Source organism: Papio anubis, chromosome 8 (genome assembly GCF_008728515.1).
Source record: "Papio anubis isolate 15944 chromosome 8, Panubis1.0, whole genome shotgun sequence".
Taxonomy (NCBI): Eukaryota; Metazoa; Chordata; class Mammalia; order Primates; family Cercopithecidae; genus Papio; species Papio anubis.
The window spans coordinates 65,829,751-65,857,430 of NC_044983.1; the positions used below are offsets into that span (position 1 = coordinate 65,829,751).

The 27,680-nt window shown below is 38.7% G+C and overlaps 1 protein-coding gene across 17 annotated transcripts in view; it reads right to left on the bottom strand.

Annotated features, from left to right (window-relative positions):
* Window positions 1-27,680, bottom strand: part of NCOA2 (nuclear receptor coactivator 2) — a 296,372-nt gene that overhangs the window by 49,204 nt on the left and 219,488 nt on the right. For all 17 annotated transcript variants that reach the window (XM_003902848.5, XM_009213185.3, XM_017962086.3 and 14 more), the window contains 6 exons: window positions 16,692-16,795; window positions 12,145-12,322; window positions 8,511-8,699; window positions 5,423-5,524; window positions 4,672-4,815; window positions 1,484-1,631 (listed from right to left, as the gene is read on the bottom strand). In XM_003902848.5, coding sequence (XP_003902897.1) covers window positions 1,484-1,631; window positions 4,672-4,815; window positions 5,423-5,524; window positions 8,511-8,699; window positions 12,145-12,322; window positions 16,692-16,795 — 865 coding nt within the window. The remainder of the gene's footprint in view (window positions 1-1,483; window positions 1,632-4,671; window positions 4,816-5,422; window positions 5,525-8,510; window positions 8,700-12,144; window positions 12,323-16,691; window positions 16,796-27,680) is intronic.

Here is a 27,680-nt window from a genome sequence, read left to right on the forward strand (position 1 = left end):
AGCCTTGGCAGTCACTTTTGAGTTACCAAATCTGTTCACAAATCCAAATAAAACAGGTTTCACAAATTGTCAAACATCAGCTTTTGGTTAGGTGGGTGAAATTCACCACATCTGTAATCACTTTCAAACTGTTTCAGCTTGAGGTTAGATTTATTAACAGTTGGCAGAGTTGCCTGATTTTTTTACTCCTAAATAGACAGTAAATTGAGAAATGTGATAAAATGGGTCAGCCAGAGCAATGTTATATATTTACTGATAGGACCTCATAAAGTTTTCCACGGCATAAGCATAAACATTTAGATAACTAATGAAATTTAATCATTTTCCTAAATATGTGCTCTAAGATAATAGGGTTTATGACATTTATTTAAAAATCAACATTCAATTTCTTTATCTTCACTTTTTTAGGAAAATGTTTATTACCCTTCAATTTAAGGTCTAATGTTGAGAAGTTAATTTGAACCTGAGAACAAAAATTTAAAATATTATTTGTAAATATATACATAGAAAGTTCTAGATTTAGGCTGGGTGTGGTGGCCCACACCTGTAATCCCAGTGATTTGGGAGGCCAAGGTGGAAGGATCACTCAAGGCTGGAACACGCCTGTAATCACAGCTACTCAGGAGGCTGAGGCACAAGAATCGCCTGAACCCAAGAGGCAGAGGTTGCAGAGGCTGAGATCGCGCCAGTGCACTCCAGTCTGGGAGACAGAGCAAGACTCTGCCTCACATAAAAAAAAAAAAAAAAAAAAAGAAGAAGTTCTACATTTAAACACACAGGAGCAGAAATCATACTACTGACATCAATATTCCTGCCCTGCATTTGTTGCTACTGGGAGCTGATCAATAAATTTCCCTTTTTCAATGTAATGGGAAATTATGTCTGAGCAAAGTTAGTGCTAGCCTTGTGTTCTTCCAGCTGGGTTTTACAATTCACTAATGTTAAGGCTAAAATTCAAAGTAGAGTCCTACTTTGCCAGTACAGTTGTTCTTTGGTTACATGGGGGACTGGTTCTAGCCTCCACCCTGCCCCCACACCACAGATACTAAAATCTATGGATGCTCAAGTCCCTGATATAAAATGGCATAATTTTTGCATATAACCTACACACATCCTCCTATATACTTTAAATCATTTCTAGAAATCATTTCTTATAATACCTAATACAGTGTAAATACAGTTATAATACAAATACAATAATACAGCATAATATTATATATATATATATTTTTCCCCCCCAAATATTTTCCATCTGTGGTTGGTTGAATCCTGGGATGCAGAACCCACAGATACAGAGGGCCAATTGTATTATGAATTGTCATTTAGCCAACAGCTAATAACAATTTAATTTTACATTTTACATTACTGGGATTGATGAGAAGAAATGTCTAACAAATCCTCAAAGCTCTAAAATGATTTGCTGCTTTTGTAATATCTCCTCTTAACTTGGAAATGAAAAATGACTTCTTAGAACTAGGATTACCTGTGAAGCATATGTAAAGATATTACAAGTTGAGGTTCATTAGTAGTCTGAGAACGGATGAGTTTGCTCTTCGTTTGTGCAGCAACAAGAGTGCCATCAGACAAGGAAAAACGATAGATTTGACTGAATGCCAATCCTTGTCTCAGTACTGCAGGCAAGCAAAGAAACAGAAGGCATGTTTAGAAAAAAGAAAACTGAGAGGTCGGGGAGGACAAGACATAATAAGAGTAATCAACTTCATTAAGTTTCATAATAGTTTCCCACCAGCATGTTAAAGAGTTATAAGTAATCTTTATGAGATTAAAATACAACGTTTTAAAAGCACATTTACTTTTCACTCAAAATACCAATAACCTCAATTATCTGTTTTTCTTATGAAAAGGAGTAAGAGCCTGGACCCTCAAACTGTGTTCTTAAAATCTTTATTATTATGGCAAAACAGTGTAAACCATTTATCAGTTCAAACAAGCTTTACAATGATTTGCTTAAAATGGTAGAAAACAATACAATGTATAAACAGGGTATCTCTTAGGTATACAATTTGACTTTAATTTCCTTGTAAAACTAATACAAATATTAAAATAAAATTTATGACATTAAATATGTTCTCTGAATATTCATCTCGAAGTTACGTACTGTTCAATCCATCATCTCACACACTACTCTCCCCCAATCCTGTTTCTCACTGTGCAAGAAGTATTATTTTCGTGGTTAGGACAACAGGAAGTAAAAGATAAACAATCAGAATAATCTATTCAGAGAAAAAAAGGCTAAACAAAACTGAAACAATAAAAGTGCAAATCTTAGCGACATTGGAATTGGTTTAACTTTTAGATAAGGTGTCAGGTGTTTCCATTTTCAAGACAATAACAAAATACAACACAAATCAACCACGTTAAGACAATTTCTCTTAAAATAATTGAGATTTATCTTTTAAAGCTACTATGTTTTATAACTGTCTTATACCACCTATTAAAAAAGAACATTTCAATTCAGTTTAAAAAAAAGACATATAATTTTAGTTCCTCTTAAACCATTTTAACAAGGCTACTATGTTGCTACCACATAATCCTCAGCACACATTTTGTGGGCTGAATAGTTACCCCTAAAGCAACCATGCGTATTCACCATGCCACAAAACTGCCACGAGAGAGAGAGAGAGAGAGAGAGAGAGAGAGAGACTGACATATAATGTGGATTCTAATTTCTTGGTAAAATTTCACTCTAAGCAATTTGTCTAATGACTTCTCTCTGCAGTTTCAGTTAGATACTACATTTAGGTTTCACTTTCTGCCATCAATTGTTGCACAATGTTAGTCTGAAATGGCAGTACTGAAAATGAATTACTGAACATGTGAGTATCTTGCTTTGCATAATGTTTCTAAAAGATGACGTAAATGTAATTTTTTATAGTAAGACTTATATTTCCAATGGCTTATAATTTCAGAATTTTAACTGACCTTGGCTGTGATCCCTAAAGATTTTCATTTAAACTTGGTCTACATCCAACAACTCAGAAAAGTAGGTATGTGTAAGCACTCACCTGAACACATTTAGGAAGTGCCTCCATTTAAACAACGCTTTGCAGATTTCTGTTCAATGCAACTGATCATCCCTGATCTTACCTATTTCAAAAGTTTGAAATGTCTGTATGGGGTTTCCTTCTAGTGGGTCCCATCTGTTTAAATCTAGCGCAGTGTCTGGTGCATCTGTGTAAATCGTTTTGTAAGGAATCAGGTTGTCAAAGAATTAAACTCAGGACCCAAGGATGCCGAACATGTTTGCTTATGCCAGTTTCTTGGTTTTTGTTATTACTATTCTTTTTATTTTAAACCGGATGTAATGAAATGGTAGGTTAAATATTGATTTCTGTCAATGTAGCATCTTTATTTCCTTGTATTCTTTCCAACTTAAAGAAAAATGCTGGAAGACACAAGTGGTTGGACTATGCACTTATTTCTAAAAAATAGGATGAATAGGATGAAAAGAATTAATAAGACGAGGAAAAAATAAGGGCATGGTAGAGACAGGTCATTTATTATGATTTTTGCTTTTTTATAAGTGATCTAAAAAGCATAAAGTTTAAACATACCAACACTATTGGTAAAGTGCCAGATGCACATTAGGTAGATGATGACAAACTCAAACTCTATTTTCAATAACTAGTTACAAATTTTTTCTGCAAGGATGCAGACAACTGTTGAAGCTGAGTTACAAGCTGCACTGCACTGCACACGTCCCTCCCGTGCAGTATGGCCCAGCTGACAGTGCATGTGGAGCCCTGGCCAACCGCACTGCTGGGACACAGAGAGAAGGACAGTCTTGCTCCCCAAATTAGCACATACTAAAGCAAAAGGGAGGTTTTTTTTGGTTCATACCTCTTTAACAGAAAACAAAAATGCACTTGAGAAAAAGTGATTCTTTGGAAAGACCTTTGGAAGCAGCATGACAGTGACCAAAATGGGCTCAGACAGATGTCCTGCACTGATACTGAATGCTAGAGAGTCAGTCATTTCACCTGCCTCAACCTCCTTGTCCCCTTGTCCAGAGTGACAGATGTGATGTCCACGTCACAGGCTTGCTGTGAGGGCCAGTGAGAGGAGGCAAAAGGGACAATGCCACACAAAGACCAGGTACTCAATAAGGGCTGCTGTTATTACTGAAGTCTTGGGCTCAGTGCCAGCTGTCCTACTGCTTAAGTCAGTGAGCTGAGACAAGTTGTGTCAACTTTTGGGCCCTCTAGAAATACCTGGATAGTCTTTGCTGGTTACCACCTTGAAGAAGGGCTTGGGGTCCCCACCATTACCTCCACCAGGAATTCACTCACTCTCCAAAATTCCACTTATTCTTATATTCAGATTCTAACTGAATCGTTAATATTTCTCTTAATTAGATGGTACTTATAATTTTGTTATACATCTAGAAGCTCCTGGATCAAAGAAAATGACCTCTTTCTTCCTCCTTTTGTCTGCGTCTGTGACACTATCATCTCCTGTTCTACTTTTGTCACTCTTCTGTCCAACAGGTTCTTCTGTTAAAATTTTCCTTCAGAAGGCAACATGTACGCCAGACGAGACAGCTCACGAGAACGGTCACCAGCTCTGTTCCCAAGGTGAACTCCAGGAATTACTGAGAGAAAGCTCCCACAGGAAGCAATAATTTAAGAAAAATCATTTAGAGATGCCTACCTTCATGATGATGCCTCTTGGCATAGGACACAGATTCTCCTTCATGCTGCGCATGGAACTTCTGAATGCACCTTCTTACCAGGTCCTCCCAGCCTGGTTTCATGGCTGCTCTCATGGTGCTGGTATCCAGAGAAGTGATCTTGCCTATTAAGTAACAGCAGCCATTATACCTACATGCTGATCTATTCTTTATGGAAATAAATATATATATATATATTTTTCTGAGACAAGAGTCTCACTCTATCATCCAGGCTGGAGTGCAGTGGTGCAATCTCAGCTCACTGCAAACTCTACCTCCTCCTGGGTTCAAACGACTCTTGTGCATCAGACGCCCAAGTAGCTGGGATTACAGGCGTGCACCACATTTGGCTAATTTTTGTATTTTTAATACAGATGTTTTGCCACATTGGCCAGGCTGGCTTTGAACTCCTGACCTCAAGTGATCTTCCTGCCTCAGCCTCCCAAAGTGTTGGGGTTACAGGCGTAAGCCACCACGCCCGGCCAGAAATAATTACGTTTTAACAAGATCTAAATGTATTTATTTAAACTAGGTAACACAAGTACCTGGACCAAAAGTGTATACAGTGACAGCCAGCATCTCTCTCTGGTCTTCCAACTCCTTGACATTTCTACTGCAGCAGCAATTGCTAGTACTAGCATCCTTACAGTCTTCTAAATACAGTCCTTGCATTCTCAAATATGTAAGTATTCTAAAATGATTCCTTTGGTCTTCTTTGGAAAGGAAATTTACCTTGGAGATCCTGGCGAGTAGTAAAACTTTCTGATGAGGGAAGAACTGGTCTTTCCTTCATGGGAACTCTTCTTGCCACACAGATCAAGCAGGACTGCAAATCTTAAATCACACATGTTTACATTTATCATATGGGGCTTTCCTAGTGATTCAAACAAACCCAAGTGTATTTATGACAGCACAGCCCATCATAAAAAAAAGCAGTAAGGGAGAGAGTGACGAAACATTATGTACCTGAGCTTCTTACTGGTTTTATTCTCTCCATGAAAGTGGTAGGTGGGTAAGGGAGACAGAGGGTGGCTGTGTAAGGAGAACTGGGGAGCAGAGGATAAACTGCCTAGGCCCCACGATACATGTGATAGAAATACATCCACTACACAAAAGCCTTAAAAATCTGAAACACTCTCTCCAGCAGTAGAAAAAAAAAACGAAATCCTTTCTTTTTAAATGGCTGATAGAAAACCAGGTTAATATATAATGAAGTACAAAAATGATGAAACTAAAATCTGATACTCTTGCTTTATCAAGGGTTTGCTTCTTGAGTTTTAGGGCTCAGGAAAACTAGGTACACCTTATGCCAAATTAAGTAAATACTACAATGGCAATATGCAATTTAAAGCAAAGAATATAAACTGGGTCTACACACAGATTCAGAGAACGACTCCCACAATACCTAGAAAATGCAGCGTGCACCAGAACAGCTGCATTATAGTTCAGAATCTTGGCTGTGGACAGTTTCTCACACAGCCAGTTCTAATCACTTATTCCTCACCTTGCTTCAACTGTTTTATGCATCAGGGTTCACTTCTGGAGGAAAGGGAAAAGTTTTATTTATCTTTGTAACATGCAGAGCACACTGCACAGCCCTTTCAATTTAAAAAACACTGGACAAATGCTGTTGTTAAAAAACTTAAGTAATCCCTTCATGTCTCATGTCACTGATTAATGATTGTTTACCTCTAAATTTGAGAATTTCCTGAATTTGACAAAGTTTATTATCTATATTTGCTCCTGCTGCTACCCTATCTAAAATATCAGGCTGCCTCTATTTCTCCCTCCACAGGTATTCATGCTGTAAGGCAGAGGTCCTCTACAATCAGTACTTCACTAACTACTCTAGGACCCCACAGTGCCTCCTTGGACAGATTTTTCTTTCTCAACTTTTACAGAAATTTTAGTATATAGTTTGTAACTTGGCTGTTCCTGAATTGCTCTGTTGTAGTCTTTTAAAATTATTTCATGTATTATTTCTTCAACAAGACTGAAATATCCAGCAATAGTTGGTATCACAAAATTAAAATGCAATTATAGTCCTCAACAAAATAACAACTAAATTTTTGGGCACTGTGAGATAAACACCTTTCTAGCTACTGTATGAGTTATTAACTCAGTTAATCCTCTTAACAGCTCTATGACACACGTAGTAGCATCATTTCCATTTTACAGACAAGAAGATCAAAGCACAAAGTTTAAGTAATTTGTCCAATGTCACACAAACCTTTGGCAAAGCCAGGATTAGAATCTGAGCATGCCATGGCTCAGAAACCCTGTGCTTATGCTATACTGTGTTAACACATAGAACGTACTTTTAAATGTACAAAAAATGTTTATAAAGCACAAAGTAATAAATTAGCTCAGCTATTCCTTTTTATACTGCCTCGGGAATATTATCACAGATGGATAAATTAGCAGCACTTACTCTGCTGCATAAAACAGAATAAAATCATGTGATGTTCCTTACCTAGGCAAAATAATTAATTTTGAAATACTATATATTTATTATCTTTAACAGCTCTAATATTTCCTTCTCAATAAAATTTAAATTTTAAAATAAGCATTAAATAACTAGCATTCAACGCGAACCACAGTTCAGCATATTCATTTAAACCTTATTACATTCTGACACTGGTATTGGTGACTTCACTTGATAATAAACTGATACTCAGAAAGGCCAAGGATTCTGTCCAAAGTCCTAGCCAGAGCTGGGAGCAGCTGAATTAGGAGTTGGCCTGTCTATATAGCCCAGGATGTTTTCAGCCACAAGTGGTCCTCAGCTCTTTCCCTTCTGCTCCCCACGCACAATGCACTCTTCAACACTGCCTTGTATTAGAGTGACACTCAGCTGTGTGGACAGTTTGCCTGGTGGGCTCAGGAGGTGGACACTACATCAGCATTTCTTTATGGCGAACAGCCTAATAAACTTATAGTCTAAAACCCACTCCATTCCCCGCTCCTGTCTCTATCCTCTCTTCAGTACCATTCTATTATATCACATTCTGGGCCCAGCATCCATGGATAGGCTACATGGATTCCATCAACCCCTTGAAAGTAAAACGCTGTTTTTACTGTGTGCATTTTTCTTTTTTGAGATGGAGTCTTACTCTGTTGCCCAGGCTGGAGTGCAATGGCGCGATCTTGGCTCACTGCAACCTCCACCTCTCAGGTTTAAGCGATTCTCCTGCCTCAGCCTCCTGAGTAGCTGGGACTACAGGCACATGCCAGCCACCAGGCTACTTTTTGTACTTTTAGTAGAGACGAGGTTTCACCATGTTGGCCAGGATGGTCTCGATCTCCTGACCTCGTGATCCACCTGCCTCAGTCTCCCAAAGTGCTGGGATTACAGGCGTTGAGCCACTGTGCCAGGACAACTGTGCATTTTTCTAGGGCTGTGGCATACAGCTTGCACTAGATGTTCAAAGAGCCTAGGATCCCCCAAAAGTGTGATCACTAATAGTCACACTAGTACAGCAGCCACTAGCCACATGTGGCTATTCAAATGCAAATTTAATAAAATAAAAAATTCAGCCCCCTAGTTGCACTACTGACATTTCAAGTGCTCACCAGCCACATGTGGCTAGTGGCTGCCACACTAGATGCTAAAGATATGTCACTTCCACCATCGCAGGTAATTCTGTTGAACAGTGCTGTTCTGGAGACTTAAACATTTCCATCACAAAATAGTAAAATTGAAAAGAACAAAGATATTGCCTCCTCACTTTCCTTCAGGTGACCACTAATTAAAGTGTGAAGGAAGTAGCACAGGAATAAATACACAGACATATAAAACACCCTAGGGGTTCTGTCCCACCTTCTCCTTCTTCTTTGATGGACTTTGGTTGAGAGACAGCGAAGCACTGCATAGTTTCATATTTCTGATGAGCTTCCTGGTTATCATGACCCTCCTCTTCTGAATCAGGTAAAGGTTTTACCAGCATCCGACAATTGAAGGTATGGCTGTTCCGCCTCGGAGGTTCGCCAGACCAAGATCCCCCATTCACTGAGCAAGGCAAAAGCAACCCAGTTTTACAGAGAAACAAACATCAGATTCATTGCCTCTGAATTATTAAAATGATGTAGGAAAAATATGATTATTTCATCTTTACGTAATACTTTTATACTTTTCTAAATACTTTCATAATCTAGAGGAGGAAAAATCTTTTAACATTTTTACAACTTGGGAATATCCTGGGATTTTCTGTTTTTTTCCCCACATTTAAAAAAATTTTATTATACTTCAAATTCTGGGATGCATGTGGAATCTTGGGATTTTCAAAACATCTTCTACACCACTTCTTTACCCTGACTCTTTCCCTTCAAGTCCAGTCCTGGATTGTTACTAGAATACTATAGTTTTCTACTTTTGCATCTTCCTAACTGATTTCTTGGAAATTTAGTTCAATCTACTTGCATTCCAATTTTAGACAAGTTACCCCTGCTCAAAACTCTGTGAGTGGCACCAAATGTAGTGCACATTAAATTCTTTCAGAGGATTTAGAATTGATGTAGTCTGGAGGATGAAGTCCATTAACACAGACTCTCACTAACCAGCTCCACTGCATCCATCTAACGGGATCTTCCACACCCCTGCACAAGCCTACCTATGCTCCACCATACCAGGGCCGCATGGATGTCCTTGCTCCTGCTGCCACTCTATCTAACACATCAGGTTGCCTCAGTTTCTCTCTCCACAGGTACTCATGCTCTAAGGCTGAGGTCCTCTACAATCAATACTTTACCATCTACTCCCCCATAGTGCCTCCTCGGGCAGATTTTTCTTTTCTCAAATTTTACAGAAATTTTAGTATATAGTTTATAACTTTGTTTTTCCTGAGTTGTTCAGTTGTAGTCTTTTTAAATTGTTTCACGTATATTTCTTCAATAAGACTGAAAAATCCTTGAAAATACAGTGCTAATGTCATTTCTTTTCAAGTTAACTACTTCAGACATCTGAGTATTAAAACTAAAAAAAGTATATATTTACTTTAAGAAAGAGACAATGAAAGAGAGGAAAGACATCAATTATTTTTGAAATGCATTAGAGATAACAATGAAAGAAATAAAACAATGACCGATTTTGAGAATTAAAGGGTGTTTATGGATTTTACCAGGTTAACTTCTTCATTTGACACATAAAAAATCTGATGCCCAAAGACATGTTCAACTACTAGAAAAGTTGGAATCAGAACCAATCCTAATTCTTATTTTGGTGTTCTTTTCTATATTATTCCTTATGCTTTATCTAAAAATACTGGGGACAGCAGGACAATAGAACAGGGGATCAAAAAAAGGGTGAGTCATAAGAAAACTAATATATTTTCCAGTAACCAGCTAGAGAAAATGGAGAAGGACACGTAGGTGTTATAGTGAACCCAATGGCCCATGAATGGCCCAGTAAACCCAAAGAACCCATGGCCACTGGGCTGTAGAATGAGAAAGGAAACAAACTCTAGAAAGGAAAAAGTTAGCTGTAAGAAATTATCTTAAAATTACAGAAAAACCCATAACTAGCTTTGTATATCTTTGCAGACATTTGGAAAGTTCATTTCAGCATCAGCATTTTATTTTATTATTATTACTTTTTTGAAACAGAGTCTCTGTCACCAAGGCTGGAGTGCAGTGGTGTGATCTTGGCTCACTGCAATCTCCATCTCCTGGGCTCAAGGGATTCTCGTGCCTCAGCCTCTGGAGAAGCTGGGATTACAGGCACGAGCCACAACGCCCGGCTAATGTTTTGCATTTTTAGTGGAGGCAGGGTTTTGGCATGTTGGCCAGGCTGGTCTTGAACTCCTGACCTCAAGTGATCCACCAGCCTCGGCCTCCCAAAGTGCTGGGATTACAGGGGTGAGCCACTGAGCCTAGCCATTATCAGCATTTAAAAAAGCTTATTTACAAAATAAAGACTACACAGAGTAATCAACTGAAGAGAAGAAGAGTTCCTATTAAGTCAGATTAATAAGTTGAAAGTTAAAAGGATACAATATAAAGTAAGGCAAAAAGCTCTTTAGACAAGTGAATTAATAATAGTGAATTAATAAGTAGAGGTCTTTTAAGGAAGTCATAAAACTACTGAAGAGATCTGAAAATATTAGTTACTTGAAATAAGAAATCCCATTTTAATTTACTAGAGAATATAATAAAGGAATCCTACACAAGTATTCACACATTTTGCATTACTGTTGTAGTCACTTTGAACAAAGAATTATCACATAAAGGAAAAGCTAGCCCAAATGAAATTTGAAAAGGACCTTTTCCTACTTCTTATAACAGGAAGAACAGCTAGTATAAACAATCTTAAGAACAGAAATACTTGCCAACTCAGGATTTGACCTTATTCTTCATTTCTTTCAATCCGTGAAGATGTTCTTAGCATCATCAGTTTGAGAATATTAAAAAAAGAATCACTTAGTGAGTGGGAACCGCAGTACTCTAGAGCGGCAGCTAAGGTGGGCCCACGCTGTGAATCACCCACTGCACAGTGTGTCCTTAATCATCACGTATACTCGGACGACACCTCCAAAATAAGATGAAGTCAGGAAATTCGAGACAGGGAGAGTGGGCTAAGGGAGCAGCATCTGGTGATCACACCTACAGGGCCCACCGGAGAGTCTGCGAGACAGAAGAGCCCATTCAGGGCTTGGGCTGTAGCATCTGAACCTCTCCACATCTGCCACTTGTTCCTTAACATTTTATTTCTAGAATGTGTATACACCTATAATACGCTTCATGTGCAGGACTCAAAATACGTTGAATCTCAAACTTCTCATGACCTTTGACTTTTCAGATGGTCATGGAGAAAATGGACAAAACAAAAGTTGGCTAGAATGGAACAGGGTGAGGCAATGTGTCACCTTAAAAAACAATCTCTACATTATAGCACAAAGGATAGACGCTCGAGGGGATGGATACGCCATCTCCATGATGTGATTATTTCACACTGCATGTCTGTATGAAAACACCTCATGTACCCCATAAATACATACACCTACTATGTACCCACAAAAATAAAAAATAATTAAAAAACCACAACAATCTTAATGAAAATAGTTGCCATATAAGTACTTTCCATCTGAATCATTTTCACGAATCTGAATCAATTTCTGTTCATTTATCATGAGATAATTACTGCCAAGCAAAATAATCATCATCATCATCATCACTTCTTGGCCTTCTGGCTAAGAAGCAATGATTTTCATGTACTTTAAATATAGGATCAAAAATGATCACTCATTTGAGATCAGTATCTGAAGATGCCCCCTTTTCCATGACTTTTAAGCTTAAACACACAAGCATCTGTAAAAAACTACCCAGTCACTCTCATCCCCATCTGATATAATATAGTTTTATTTGATCCACTTCAACCAAGACAATGTGCATGTGTATGAGGCAGGGGCAAGTGGAGGTGAGGGGAGGTAGGGAGGGAGATCCAGCAGACAGTCATTTACCTATAGACTTTGGCAGCAGGTTTTTGACAAATTCCGTGTGGTCCCCAACATGCAAGATGCTATATACACTTTTGTTCATCAGCTCTTCTTGGTTATACCTTAGATACTGTGTCACATTCTCTGACACAAACACAACGTTGCCTTCCAGGTTCACTACAAAGAAGAACCCATCAAGGGCCTAGGGGACAAAGTACAAACTGTTAGGATGCAACATAACATCACAGCAATTGTTAAGAAGGGAATGATCCCTTTAAGGGAAACACAATTCACACATGGATAGAAAAAGAGATCTTTCTCAGCTCTCTCCCAGTTTTCAGGAACAATTAACACATTTTCTCTTGGTGAAACAGAAATTATTCCATCTTACTAAGTGGGAGAGAGCCTAGATTAGGGTTTCTTGTCACAAACTAAATGACCAACACTAACTCCATTAATTTATCAGGAGATAATTACTGTGAAGTAAAAGTGTACAGGCATTCATCTGTATTTTCAAAATGAGATTGACATACTCCACCAGGCCAAGAACAACTTTTATGTCACCAACCTAATACATGGTAATTTTTATCTACAGGTTTTCATGTTATACAATGAGAGAAAGGAGTCATTAACATTTTTTTCCCCAGTTTAAGGATAATTACCAGGAAAACCTTCCCAAATTTTACCACCTAGCTGTCACGGATTATATGAAAAACATCACAGATAATTTCAGACCTTTAAAGAAACATCAATCCTTTATTACTTGGTATATATGGGAAAGGGTCTCCGAAGTGTCTCTGATGTGGCAAACTCACCTTCATGGGGACCTCAGCATTGCCCTGCCCTTAGAAGGGCACTAATTATGCCAAATTATTCTATGTTACTTGTTCTGCCGATTAAGAAGCAGGTTCCTAAATTACCTAAATAACAGTAGCAAGCTTCCGGTAATGAGTTCACAGCTTCACTTTTTGTTGTCATCCCAATAGAGGTGAGGGAAGGAGATAAAAAATCTAGGATCATTTCAGGAAGTTGAGATAATAATAGTGGATGTGGACATGTTCACTGTGCCTTACACGTACCTCCTGGAAGGAATGTTTTATCTTTGCCTATTTATAGAGGAGGAAACTGAGGCTCAAAGAGGTTAACGTCTCAGAACTAGTCAGTGGTAGTAGAGCTTGAATGTGAATCCAGGAGGATCTGATTCCAAAGCTCATGCTTTGATGACCATTCAGTACAGTCCTCTACTCTAATATTCATTCACCCCTAATCCATTTCCCATTATGTTCACCTTGGTGATGGAAATGTAGGGGGTTTAGTGAGTTTCTCCTGGTTACATTACCGCATTTTTCTTTTTTTGATCCTTGCTTATCAAAGCTCTGTTTTTATGGGTCAGGTGAGTGATAAGGACTGAAAGCTTTACGTTGATTCATCATACCTGGGACCACGGCCATGGGGTCTAGTCAGTTTAGGCTGCTCAGTTTCTTTATGATACATGTTTATTACAATTTTCTCTTTTTTGGAGATAAGGTCTTGCTCTGCGCCCAGCCTGGTGTGCAGTGGCATGATCACAGCTCACTGCAGCCTTGAACTCCTGGGCTCAAGCTATCCTCCCACCTCAGCCTCCTGAGTAGCTAGGATCACAGGTATGCACCACCACACCCAGATATTTTTTATTTTTTGAGACAGGGTCTCACTCTGCTGCCTAGGCTGGGGTGCAGTGGCATGATCACGGCTCACTGCAGCCTTCACCTCCTGGGCCCAAGGGATCCTCCCACCTCAGCCTACCAAGTAGCTGGAACCACAGGCATGTACCATCACACTTGACTAACTTTTTTATTTTTGTAATGATGGAGTCTCCCCATGTTGCCCAAGTTGGTCTTGAACTCCTGGGTCCAAGTGATTCTCCTTGTCTCAGCCTCATAAAGGGGTGAAATTACAGGCATGAGTCAGTGCACCAGGCTTTTTAAATTTTCTGTAGAGAAAGGAACTCACTGTGTTGCCCAGGCTGGTCTCAAACTCTCGGCCTCAAGTGATCCTCCCACCACTCTGTAATCCCAAAGTGCTGGGATTATAGGCATGAGCCACTATACCCAGCATGTTTATTACTATTTTTAAGATGAATGTCCTATGTATATACACATACAACAATGAATTTGGTGGATGGGGCCTAAAGTGTTTACTTTTTCCCTAGTTTGTTTTATCCTTAAGTTACTATTAAACAGGCTCCTATTTTATGAGCTATCTTTGAATATATTTCATCTTTAATTCTATTTTAATCACAAAACTAAGTGCTCTCTCAAATTAGAACTGACCATAAGGCACTAAAGAAAGGTTCACCCATTTGGTTTTTAAGTTTTTCTTAACACATTCTATCAGGTTTTCTCAATGGTATGAACCACATGCAGGACAAAGCAAGACTACATGTAAATAAACAGCCTTTCATAATACATGGTACTAACCTTGAGAACTGTGTGCAAGTGTGTGCACTCAGGAGGTTAGGTGATAAGTTATATGCCCAGTGTCCCTTTTCAGCTCACTGATTTGGATATACCCTTTGATAGGGATTTTCATAACCATATTACCTATGGTTCATTTTTAAAAGTACATGTTGCTTCCTACTGCTTATACCACAGTAAAAAGACTGATTTGAGGCATAATAAAACTGGAAGATGAAATTGTTTCGTCTCATAAAGCGGTGTTTTTTTTAAGGCTCACTATGATATGCTCTGATGAAAAAAGCTGACATTTGGCTGTGCTGCCTAGCAACCACTATGCTATGATGTAAGCATGAGTGTGCATCTATGCCTAGGAACAGCTCCATGAGAACATGTTCTCTCTGTTCAAGTGATTGCACGTAAACAGGGATAAAAATTTAAATTCAAACCGTAAGTCACCAGATTTAAGAATAACCTCTCTAACACATTTAACACTCAAGTCCTGCTACACAGGTTCTTGATCAATGTACTAAATTCTCAGAAGACTATTTTGAACGACAAAAATGTTGCTTTGATTTTATGACATCAGGTCTACTGAAATCTAGCAATCTGATTTCTACAACTGATGAACTCAAAGGGCTTGAGTCCCAGCTCCGGTTACTCCCAGCATTTCTATTTAGAAGTCTCAAAAGTCTTCCCAGGAGTTTCCACTCTAATATTCCCCCTACCCCAAGATACGATGAATAAACACAGGTATAGGGAAATTTCCCAACTGTAATAATTTAGTTAACATAATTTTCAAATCAGTTTTTAATTTATAATTCAAACATTTTTCCAAAGGAAATTATCCACTTTCTTTAACTCTAAATGGTCCACCTAGTTACAGTTTTCATAATCTGCTTCTAAGAACCCAGAGAGAAGTAGCACTCTCTGGCCTTCCATTGCCTTGTTGACTATAGAAAATTGGGTTAAGTGTGTTTTTGCTTTTCTCCTGGAAGGTGAGGCTGAATGTTTTCAAGCCAGTGATTCAAGAGGAGATAAGCAAGGGCCAACACTGGGACATTTAAAGCCTTTTGGCCTGCAGGTTCAGCCCCAGGAAATGAAGTTTGTCATTTCTAAATACAAAGTCTGGGTCAGACGATCTTGAAGTCTTTATTGTGTGCCCCCTTCTGCCTTGCCCCCAATTTTATGGTAGATTTTCACAGAATTAGATTTTCTTAAAAATCCCTTTAAACATCAACTGAAAAAAAGAGATAAGGGGGACTATTGGTTATCTTTGTTTTAAAAATCAGAATTGTTGGCTGCTGCAGCAAGCTAGCTGATTCTACACTGGCAGTGCTGCAAAGCTGCTGGCCATGCAGTCTTTTCAACCTCATCATATCATCAGCCGAGCAAATTATCCTGAGAACTGACATAATTTATGTCTCAGGGTTCCTCTGTTTCTTGTTATATATTCACTGACATTTTTTTTTCTCATCTTACCATAACCTACATCTTGAATTTTAATTTTGGAAAAGGTACAGCAAAGCACTTGGCTTTTAGTACTAGTTAATAAAATAGAAAAACTGTACTTTACAAATTCTAGACATTAGCTGGTCATAAAGCTTCCTTAATAAAGAACAGGTAGTGAAGACCAACCTTATGCTTCTCTTCAAAGTTCCTTTTGCCTATTATTTCACTTTTCTTCCTTATGAGATAAATAAGCTAGTTTGAAACAGCATAAGTAGGAAGCATAAAGCTCCTCCTTGGTCCTCATATTTTAACCTGTACGTATAGGCATTTGTACATGGCATACACAAAATTTAAGAATTTTGAGAACATTTCAAGCTAAAATACAACACAGAATTTAGTAGGACTTGTGAATAGTTTCCCAAATAAATGCTCAACTGGCAATTACAACTTGTCAATGTCTACTGTAATCTAGTTTATTTAATTCTATGCTAATTTCAAACACACATTTACTGGCAGCAGGAGCCAAAATATACCTAGACACAGAGCCATATCAGCAAGCTCAAGAGGTACAGAGTACTAGTACTAGTGTGGATTCTCCTTAAATTATATTCACCTGAAATTAAATGTAATAATGTGAAGATCAACAAGATTTTAAAATACAGTACTAAAATGAAGATGTGCTACCTCAAGCATCATAGGCCCCAGCGCATCCTTGTCGATGACACCCTGCCCTGTAGAGGATACATCTGACTTCTGCACTTCATCTATGTTGGCAGCTGCTGCTTTCTCTGCAATAAACATAAGTGTGAATTAAATGGCAGTGCTATATCAAGGACAGAGTGACACAGAAATGTTTTTATTGTGATGATTTTTAAAAATCTCTAGTGGGATCAGATGCAGCTACAAAAGAGTTAGAGTACATCCCTGTTGCCCCTAAATGGGAGACACTGCTGGAAGCAGAAGCCAGAACATTAACTTTTCACCTCTAGAACCTGTGGCTCGGATCCCCTTTCAGGCTGCTCAGAAAATGAGTTTTGAGGTTTCCTGACAGTCCCCGACAGGCATTTTTTTTCTAGATTATGAAACTGCTATATTCTATGGCACAATTAGCTTCTACTCAGGAGATTCCCCAAACTAGGATAAAGGAAGGTCTGTTGTTCAGAATTCAGTAGCATAATCAGAGATAGATTTGCACACATTTGAAGAAGTAACAAGGAGTCATAAACTGCTATGGCTGCCCCCATGGGACACTCTGCAATGTCTGTCTGGACTCTTTTACTGTTCCACTTCTGCTTACATTGCCATTTAAAGTGGCCAGGAAGATTTGGTCCCAGTGCTTCTCCATCTAAGAGGTTAGAAGCACTCTACCAGGGACTTGGGGAATTTCAATGGCTGCCCTTTGATCTAGCAAAGAGGCACGTAGTGTGTGCTCCTGGATGGAAATGTGCAAAGCAAATTTCAGGCTCATGAACACAGGAAGGCCCCAGAAGACATTCCATCATAGAATGAGAACGTTTTGTGAAAAAGCTCACAGAAGAAAAAGATGCACACTTATCAACGTATGTGTAAAGTAGTTATTTCAAGAACACCAAAAAAAGTTTAAAGCATAACATATACATATCAACAACTTGCTAGAAAACAATACAAAACCTGACAATTATTTGTACCTGAATAAATTATATCCTTGTTTATACTGCATGTTATCATTGTAATTAAACATAGAAATAGAAAACTGTAAATCAATTTAGCACTCAGAATTAACCTGCTTTCGAAAGAACCTTAATAATTTTTTTGTCAAAAATATTTTATGCAGTATGTTGAAAATCTGTAAAGCCTAATTTATGGCTGAGAACCTAGAAGACAAATAGGAATTATGTGGGTCCTCCCAATCTTGCCATTCCCACGACAAAGCTTCCACAGAGCACGTTATCAATGGAAGGGGAAGATGACCTGTGCAGTTCAAGCTCAAACTCAGCCACTGAGAAGTATGACTCCAAGCAAGCTGCTTAAACTTACCTGTCTTCTGTATATCAGGGACCAAGCTAAAGTAAATGGGATGATACGTGAAACACTCTTTTTTTTTTTTTTCAGACGGAGTCTCGTTCTGTCGCCCAGGCTGGAGTGCTGTGGCCGGATCTCAGCTCACTGCAAGCTCCGCCTCCCGGGTTTACGCCATTCTCCTGCCTCAGCCTCCTGAGTAGCTGGGACTACAGACGCCCGCCACCTCGCCCGGCTACTTTTTTGTATTTTTTAGTAGAGACGGGGTTTCACCGTGTTAGCCAGGATGGTCTCGATCTCCTGACCTCGTGATCCGCCCGTCTCGGCCTCCCAAAGTGCTGGGATTACAGGCTTGAGCCACCGCGCCCGGCTGAAACACTCTTTAAAAATACAAAGAAGTTTTCAAATGTATCATAATACTAGCATATCTGTATTGATTAGTTCTTCCTTGAGTTCCATACGTAGTAATTTCTTTGCAGAGCTTATCATAAGCAGACTGTATCTGCTTTATCAACTCTCTAATATATTCCTGATTCACCTCCTTAGATCGAAAAAACTGTGACTGCCTATAAATAGAGATATGACTTGTCTGGTAGCCTTCATAACTCAACATTGGCGGATCTGTCAGTCCTTGCCTTGTTTCTGGCTTTGCTGCCTTTCCAAGCTCCTCACTGCGGGGTGCTGTACATTTGTTCTGTCTGCAGGCTTCGTCTCATCCCAATTCCTCAGTCAGTCCCTTCTGAGGCGGGAAATACCTCAGGGTCTCCAGCCACAGGATTTGTTCAGCCAGTTATTGCATGTGACTGCCCCCATCCCCTTTTCCTGGAATCTTTTTTATTGCCAAACAGACTCACAGTAAAATAAATGTGCACTGGGGCATACTTTTTAAGGCATACTTTTTAATTTTGTTGGCGGTTCGCTCTGTAAGGATGTTGATTTCTTTTCAAGATCTCCTCACTTTTCTACCCACCATTTCAGGAATAGGGTTTGCACTGCTACCTGCTGCTTCATCTAATTTTCAAGGGCCATCTTGCTATGGGAGCTATGCTGGATTTTCCTTGAGCACCACCATCCACACCACACTCTGTGGGGTCTTCTTGGATGTGGACAGGATGTGTACCTCTCTTAACAGTCCTTGTTGTAGAGGCCCTAATGTGCCTCAGACCTAAGGATCCCTATGTTTCATGAATACTAAATCTCAAGGCCCATATAAAAGATGTCATAATTTGTGTGGTCCTACTGCATTTATTTCTTGTCTTCAGTGTTGCAGCAGTCCACGTACAGGAGCAATGTGCTGACATACCACAGACTGAGTGATCCGCAGCCTTTCCTTCACCTAACTATTCACAGGGGTCGCATTATCCCATCAGGGGTCACATTCTCCCATCTTTCAGTAGCAGCAGTGATTCTCAAAATGCAATGGTAAACATGAGAAGACAACCGCCCTGGAGGGGGGTCTATCAGAATGTGCAGTGGGAACACACAGACAGCTTGAAAGGTCTGCTTCGCTGAGATTCTGATACATCTTCCTAGGAGGATATCCCCATTCTCCTGCCTCCTACAGTGTGACACACACAGTGCACAAAAGAGTAGGCTACCCCACTTGAAGGTAAGCTTTTTGAACTGTGTCTGGATCCTCAATAGCACCATCCCGATTTTGGACCAGGTTTTCACTGCATCTGTGGGGGCTGACTGAGAGGCTAGACCCACCACCAGCACTTCCTCCCAGAAGCATGGGAGCAAGTGGGATCGAGGTGTGTGGAAAAAGAAAGTAATTTTCCCCTTTTGCCTCACTGGACCTCCAGGGTAGAGGAGGAGGATAGAATGGGAGGACAGGGTCAAGTAATATGGGAAAGGGTTTCCTAAAAATTGGTCTTAAATAACAACCTTATCTTGCTATAGTCAAGAAGTTTCAAGGCATCTCATATTCTCTCAGGATCCCAAGTCCTATTATTCCACTGTTTTATTATTTTTAAGAATGAATTTAGTTTAGGTTAATGTTGGGGGAGAGAGGGAGAGGAAACAACAGCTGCCAATCACAAAGGCAACCTTGCGCCTATCGCTGATCACTAGAAAACATCAGGCTATTTGGCACATGAGATTCTGATAGCACAATAGTAATGAATTATTGTTTTCTATGGTATCGATACTAATGCTGCATTTTTGGGCAAAATAAATACAAAATAATGATGTTTGTGATAGTAACCAAATTCTAGGCCTTTTAAAGACAATAAGTATGCCTTGTGAGATGTTTATGGTATCAGGGTATGATTATCTTTCTGAGGATCTAAATTCAGCCATCAACATTCTGTGTGATACAAAAACTTACACTTAGATAACTCAATCAGGCAGGTTCCTCAACACTGGTAAGTCTTCGTGCCTGGGTATTCTAAATTCTAGCAACATGCTCAGGCAAAGAATTTTAGACTTTTGTCAAAGGTTATGTAGAATCAGGATCAAATCTGTACAGAATTTTATTTTTAGGAATTTATAGATCAGATATAATTTGGGGTAAGGGCCTACGATTTAAACTGGGAGATGATTTAGATCTCACAAAACATGTGTTTGAGGAACAACTGGAGGAAAGCCTGGATAAAAATAATTATTACCCTGAAACATTATTTATAAATGCAAAACATGCTGTTTTATTCTTTAAAATATTCAACTGATAAATATTTAAGAGGAAGAAAGCAGCAACTAACAGCAGTAATGGAGAATGAGTGGCCTATGTGAGCCCACATGTGGGAATAGAATAGTGACACTGGGATGGGCAGAGTAGCCTATGTCTGTGTGTCTGGTCTGTGGCCCGCACTGCCTATGCAGGGGAAGCAAAGTGAAAAATCCTCGTCCGCTGAGGGCTCACCCTCTATCCAGGAGGGCAAAACTATTACAACCCAACCAAATGAAGACAACATAGGGCTAAATGGCAAGCCCTCGGTTCAAAAAAGGGATGGAAATGGCTGGACATAGCTGAAAGTATTTCACATATGTTGTAACCGAATTGGATTCTGCAGGATATGCAAGTGGACAGCAAGAAAACAGGTGGGGACGGATGTGTGGCTGGCATCGGGCCACTACAAAATTTCAGCCTGGCTTGAAAGCCCATGGTAAGAAACACTGGCGAAACGCTGATCTAAGCTGGAACTCTAGCAATCTCAGACAGAAAATAAAACAACAAAGGTGTTCACAAGATCAGCCTAAATGTATATTAGCGGAAATTGTGATTTGAAAGAAAATTCCAAATGAGTCTATAGGTTACTTGCAAGAAAAGTTTTAAAAAGTGTTGCAAATTACACAAATGCTATTTACATATATTAAGAGAATGGGAAATTTTTATTCCTCATAAAGTAAGGAAATAAAAGAAAAAAGGGTAAAGAATTCAGAGCTTCTTACTCTTATCCTTGCAAGAATGAAACATCTATTTTCTAGCTAATTTGTCATCTATTCTTTAATTCTGTATTGAATTTGTGCTTTGACCATTTCTCAATATTAAAAAGAAAAAAATCAATAATATGAAGTGATAGAAAACACTCAGAAATATGGCTTTACCAATGTAATTGGAATCTAAATTAAACTGGTCCTAAATTTATGTTATTTGGGTACTTTTCATAAAGTAATTACTACCTCTGTTGAATGTTCAGTTGAGCCTTGAAATTATATAGGAGGAGGAAAAAGAAGGGAGGAAGGGAGGAGGAAAAAGAAAAGGACTCTTTAGAGAGATACTATTATGTTAACCGGACATATACTGGTATCTTGACAGAGCATTTCAGTAACGAGTGTGCTATTTTTACGTACCAGATATAAATAAGCTTAAATCCTTCGATATTTATACTCCTGTAAGTACAGCATTACTATACTAAAACACACTATTTAATATTTTTAAATAAGGCAGTTTTCTCAGCGGTCACAAACTATATTTACTTTTCTATATTTTGCATCCATTAACCATAAAAATATATTGTTACAAAAATATCCTTCAGTAAACTAAACAGTAGAAAGCTCATCTCAGAGTTTCATATGATCGAAACCTTATGAAATCTCATTATTACAGATGGAACTCTTTTTAAATCAGAGAAAGAGATGATAAAATCAAATTTTCAGAGACTACTAGAAGATTTCTTCTAAGCCCTGACTTCATTATTTCTTCCTGCTACGCTTTTACCATTAAAGTTATTCTTTTTATTGTATTAAATTTTTTTTTTTCTTTTTTGTAGAGACAGGGTTTCACTCTGTTGCCCAGGCTGGTCTTGAACTCCTGGGCTCAAGCAATCCTCTCGCCTTGGTCTCCCAAAGTGCTGGGATTACAGGCATGAACTACCATGCCCAGTCCCCAAAGTTATCCTTTTTAGATAAAGAACACGACCTAATAAAGTAACAATGAAAATAATAATTCTGTCCTTGTCTTCCTCACTCCCAAAAGACTTAAAAAAAAATCATGAAATGGCTCTGATCTTTTTAGACCTGATCAGCAGGAAGTAGCTATGATCTTTTTAATAGCGCCCAGTTTTACAAATGCAAAACTCTGATTGGAGAGATCATCCAAGGATGCCTCTGTAATCTTTTTCTGACTCGCCTTTTCCTCCTGGGTGGCTGCTTGAAGAGCAATCCCTCACGATCCCCTTCTCCGTTTGCCCGCGCTCCAGAAATCCAATACCAATTAATTAGATTTCCACTTTCAAAGCGAAGAACAAAACCCCATCTCTTCAGGGACCATGTTAAGATGAGTCATACCACAAACTGGGGAAAAATCATTAATATTATATTCCATATGTTTTTTTATAAGTGATTATTATTCATGCTTTCTCTTAGAACAAAAGAAAAGGTGAACAGGGAAAGAATTTCATCCTAGAAATATAAGTGATTTGAAAATACAAGGAAAAAAATATTTATTTTTTGAAGCAGCTGTGTTAAATTGCTCATTGGCATGTATAGGCATAAATTTGTTATTTATTTGTTTATTTTTAGAGACAGCGTCCCACTATGTTACCAGGCTGGAGTGCAGTGGCTCTTCACAGGTGTGATCATAGCACACTACAGCCTTGAACTCTTGGGCTTAAGCAATCCTCCTGACTCAGCCTCAAGTAGCTGAGATTATTGGCAAATGCCACCGTGCTCAGCTCCAGGAATAACTTGAAAGTAAAATTCTAGTCTTCTGCTGAGAACAACAATAAATTAGAAACTGATCCTAGCAAAAACTTAATTTAGTTTTTAAAAAGTACATTTAAATATTTTTAAATTATCAAGTGATGTTTAAAAAAAGGCCTTTACATAATCTTCTGAAGTATCATTTATTAATTTTGGTTGCTTATTTAATCTCATAGTATTAGGTACTCTTAATCAATTTTTTATTAGGCAACTGAACTGAGATTACGAATTCAGAGAGTCTTTCCACAAAGCATTACCAGAACAGAGTTCTAACCCTTCACCGGGGTGGCAGTCATGCTCAAGGGACAGCCACATAATTATTTTAACTCCAGCAGCCGCAGTGGCAACCATCACTGATTACTTAGAAACCTAAATGCTGCTAAATGTCTCCCATTATAGGGACAGGGTGACACTGTCGTTATGGTAGAAGTTGATACTCTTGCTTTTTCCTTTTTTGGGGATCATCTGAAGAGGCTGTAGAAAACGTGTAGAAATTAGTCTATCTTTAAAAAGTCAGAATCCAAACAAATGTCACTCACTCTGTAATAATGAATCTACTGAGAGATAATCCACAGGGTATGTACACAGATACAGAGACATTTTAAGACTGCCCATGTTTAGGGAACCCTAAAGTGTAAAGACAATTAAGAATTTAGGTTATCTTTCTGTTTGGTCAAGCCTGAGGACAGTTGTTTTTACAGAAGCTGTATTATTTAAATTAGATAGAATTAGAATCTTTGACTAAAATGGAATCTGATACTTTGTGTAGGTTTTATAATTAATTCCTCTGCTTCAAAGTGAGTAAAATCACTCACCTAGAAATCTACGAATTTTTCAGTAGACTGACGTCAAACACAAGTCTAATTACCTCCACAACAAATTTGGTTTGAAGATTCTAATGGGAAAACATCCACGATTTGTATCTTTTCCTGCATTAAGAAACTGGATGTTTCAGGTGAAGTGATTGTCAAAGCCAGCAGCAGTGAGACCTACGTAGAGCAAAGAAGTCACTGAAACAATGATGGGTAGTTTCTGACCAAGCACTATAGATGAAATATTACAGGAAAAGTTATGTAGCATCTCAAAGGTTCTAGAAGGTAAAATGAGAGAATTATGCATCTGCACCCAACTAAAATTAGAAAAGCTGCCATATGGCTTTGTGAAGCCAGCAGCACATTCTTATTCATTAGGAAGCATTCTGCTAACATAAAAACACAAGGCCCTTCCTGTGCTCTCCAAATGTGTTTATCTTTTCAACATTAATGCACTATATATCATCAAGCTGCTGAAGTCTCCTGCCGTGCATATTAAAAGCGCGCAGCTGCACTTTCTTTAGTAGTGGGAGGAACCTAAGCCTCAAGTTGCCTCCCTCTTTTTCTGACATTGAGCTTCTTCTTAACATCATGATTTCTCTTCAGCATGAAGAAATAGCAAAATTAACCAATCTGAAGGCCATCTTCACCCAGCAAACCCCTCTTACTCTCTGCTTTAGAGAAAGCAACATACTTGGTTTCGTTTTCATCAATGGTATAAGGCATGACTACTTAAGTAGAACCAAAAATCATGTCCCAAGTTTGAAATACATAGGCCTACTTTTAAAATTAATGTACTACAGCAGCCAGAATAGACTTTGAGTATAACTGGCTAGAAAATGCTTTTGTTCATAGGAATTCACCATCATTCCCTCTGCTATTGCTCATATATATATTACTATTTAATAGCCCACTTCATGTAGTACCTATGAGTATTGAATTTACTGATAGGTAAAATGGGCAGTGGAAAAATCTTTCACAAGCTATGTTCACAAGTAACAATTTGTCCAAAATCTTCCTTTTATATAATCCAAATTCCTGCACGTCACAGTTCATGTCCTATAGGAGCTTAAATTTAAAGATCAACTGTAGAAGGAAAAAAATACTTAAGCACACAGTAAAGAATGTAGACACTGAAACAACCCATGGAAACATGGCTTCAGGAAGTGCTTCAAGTTAGTGAACTGAAAGCCAACAAGTATTAAATATTATACATATTACATTTATTATGGCAGCATTCATTCATTCCCTGATAGGATAATGGTGCATCTCTACTTGTATCTTCCACAGCAATGGAGTACTGAGAGGTGAGGGCAAAATAAAATATAAAAACTGCTATTTCAGAGTAAATTCTAATTTATTGGGCTCCACTCACTAAAGTTTTGGGAGTTACCTGAACAAGGAAATAAAGGAATCATAATTTGCTTAGAAAGCTGAAAGGTGAAATTGAAATTAGATGAAAGAAGGAAAAAACATCAATGGGTGTGAAAGAAATGAGAAGTGAGGTGAGGCTCGAAGTCATCACTTATTCAGAAGATTATGAGTAAGCCTGTCTAAGGACCAAATTATAAAAATGTTTTATTTCTTCCAGATATGAATGTCAACTCAAAAGCAAGGCCAACAAAGTTACACTGTAGGAGTACTTAATAAAGTTTCTGATAAATAGGTTAAAATATGAAAATCATATTAAAAAGTTGTCTCTAAAATTCTAAGACTTTGGTCTTAGTTGTACAACTTTTTTAATCTCCTAAATCACAATTCTGTTTATCAGCGCAGTAAACCTCATCTCCCATTATTCCTAGCTAATACACCATAGCAATATTTAGTATCTATCTCCCCATATGCATCATATTCTTTCGAGATTTTGAGCATTCTCTCAGATTGTTCCATTGGCACAGATGCCCTTCTACCCCTTCTCTTGGAAGATGCCACCATGGCTCCAGAAAACTCATGTCGATGAAGTTAGGCCCCTGCTGCTGTGCTTCTATGATGTCCTATGCCCATCCCCATCTTCACGTTCCGAACCCTCACCCTTTTGAAATGATCTGTTTTCATGTCTGTCCCTTTTCACTGCATTGCTAACTCCTTGGCTGTAAGAAATGACTTTTTATTTGCTGCTTGGCACATAGTGGGTGCTCAATGATGTTGTGTTAATACTGAACACAGTATTCACAGCTGTAAATACAGTTTCACAGCTGGAGCTAAAATTAAATTCCATTTAGCCACGGCTGAAATCTCACAAATGTCTCTTTCGAGGTATCTGTTTTGAAGAGCTTTACCATATACCTAACATAGTGGAGGTTCATTTTAAGACTCTGATTTTTTATTTTTGGAGTCAAAGTATTAGGTAGAGATGGGATGAGAAAAAAGGTCAGACCATATTTGTTAAGGGCATTAAGAATAACACCTCAGGTGGTCAGGCCAATGAGAAGAGGATTTGGAAGACAAGTCGCCAAGGCCTTCTCTACACCAAGATATGAAGTTTAAAAACCCCAACCAGCCTACTTTACTAGTCCAGATTCTCATCTAGGAAGTTACAACCTACTTCACAAAAGAAGTGATTTGGGTAACAGACATTTTTTTCAGTCCTTGGGATTTTCCCAGCCACTCACAGCTCTTAAGAAAATAAACTTACCCAAGTAGAGGTTGTACAAATTGTCACATTTGCCTGGGGAGCCAGGATAAAAGAGCACTCCGTCAGGTTTCTTGTATCTCTCACGCAGAGTGCTGAGAGAAGCCTTAGATTCTAAGGATAAGGTTAACAGCTGATAGAGGAAAGCCACCTATAAAGCAGCGCTTTATAAAGTGGGATTGGCCGAAGGGCTAAAATCCCTGGAGAGGCTGCCAAGGTTCTTCCTGTCTTATTCAACTTTGAATATCCATTGACTAAAATAAACCTGAATGCCCTAAAGATGGCTAATAAACATGTAGGGAAAGACAGAGGTAAGGATGAAGGAAAGGAAGGGGGGCTGGTTACTTCCTGCTATCTCTTCTTTCTGGCTCTGCCACCAACCCTCATTTCCATGAAGCTTGCAAGGCTTCACTCCCAGGCCTCTGTTTCACCTTAATGGTGGCTATCTGGAGGGGTGTTTCTCAAGGCATCGAAAGGACTGAAAACCATCCTAGTACCTGACCTTCATATGTCTTCTGGGGCCAAATCTCCCACGCCTAGGAATCCTACCTGCTCCTCACTTCCTTTTCACTGACATCTTGCTCCCTGATTCATTTTCTGTTCCACTTCTCAGACCTGCTTGCATTTCTCTCCTTGTGTTTTTCTCCCATCTGGTTATCTTTTCCTTCCAGTTTCTCTTTACAGACACAGGACCTGATGTCATTCTAAAGAGACTGCTACAACTCATCATATGTAGACTCTTCTCCTTTCCCCTACTGTGATTCTAACAATATCATAGAGAGGTTGAAATTCCCGGTTTCATTTTGCTTAGTACCGTCTACTCCCAGTTTTCTCATTCTAGCATTTGCTTGAGCAATCATGGGAGGACCTCACTAGTGTGCTTTTCAAAAAGCAGGTGTTCCCAATTTAAAGTACCTAATGCAAAAAGCTGATAATAGAACACAGAATCATCCAATTTAGAGCCTAAAATATTATGCTAAATCATATTGCAGCAGAGAAAGCAAAACAGTGATAACAATGGGAGAACTCTGCATAAATATATGCAGCACCATGGCTCTGGCCAAGCAATGAAGGCACAGGGAGAAT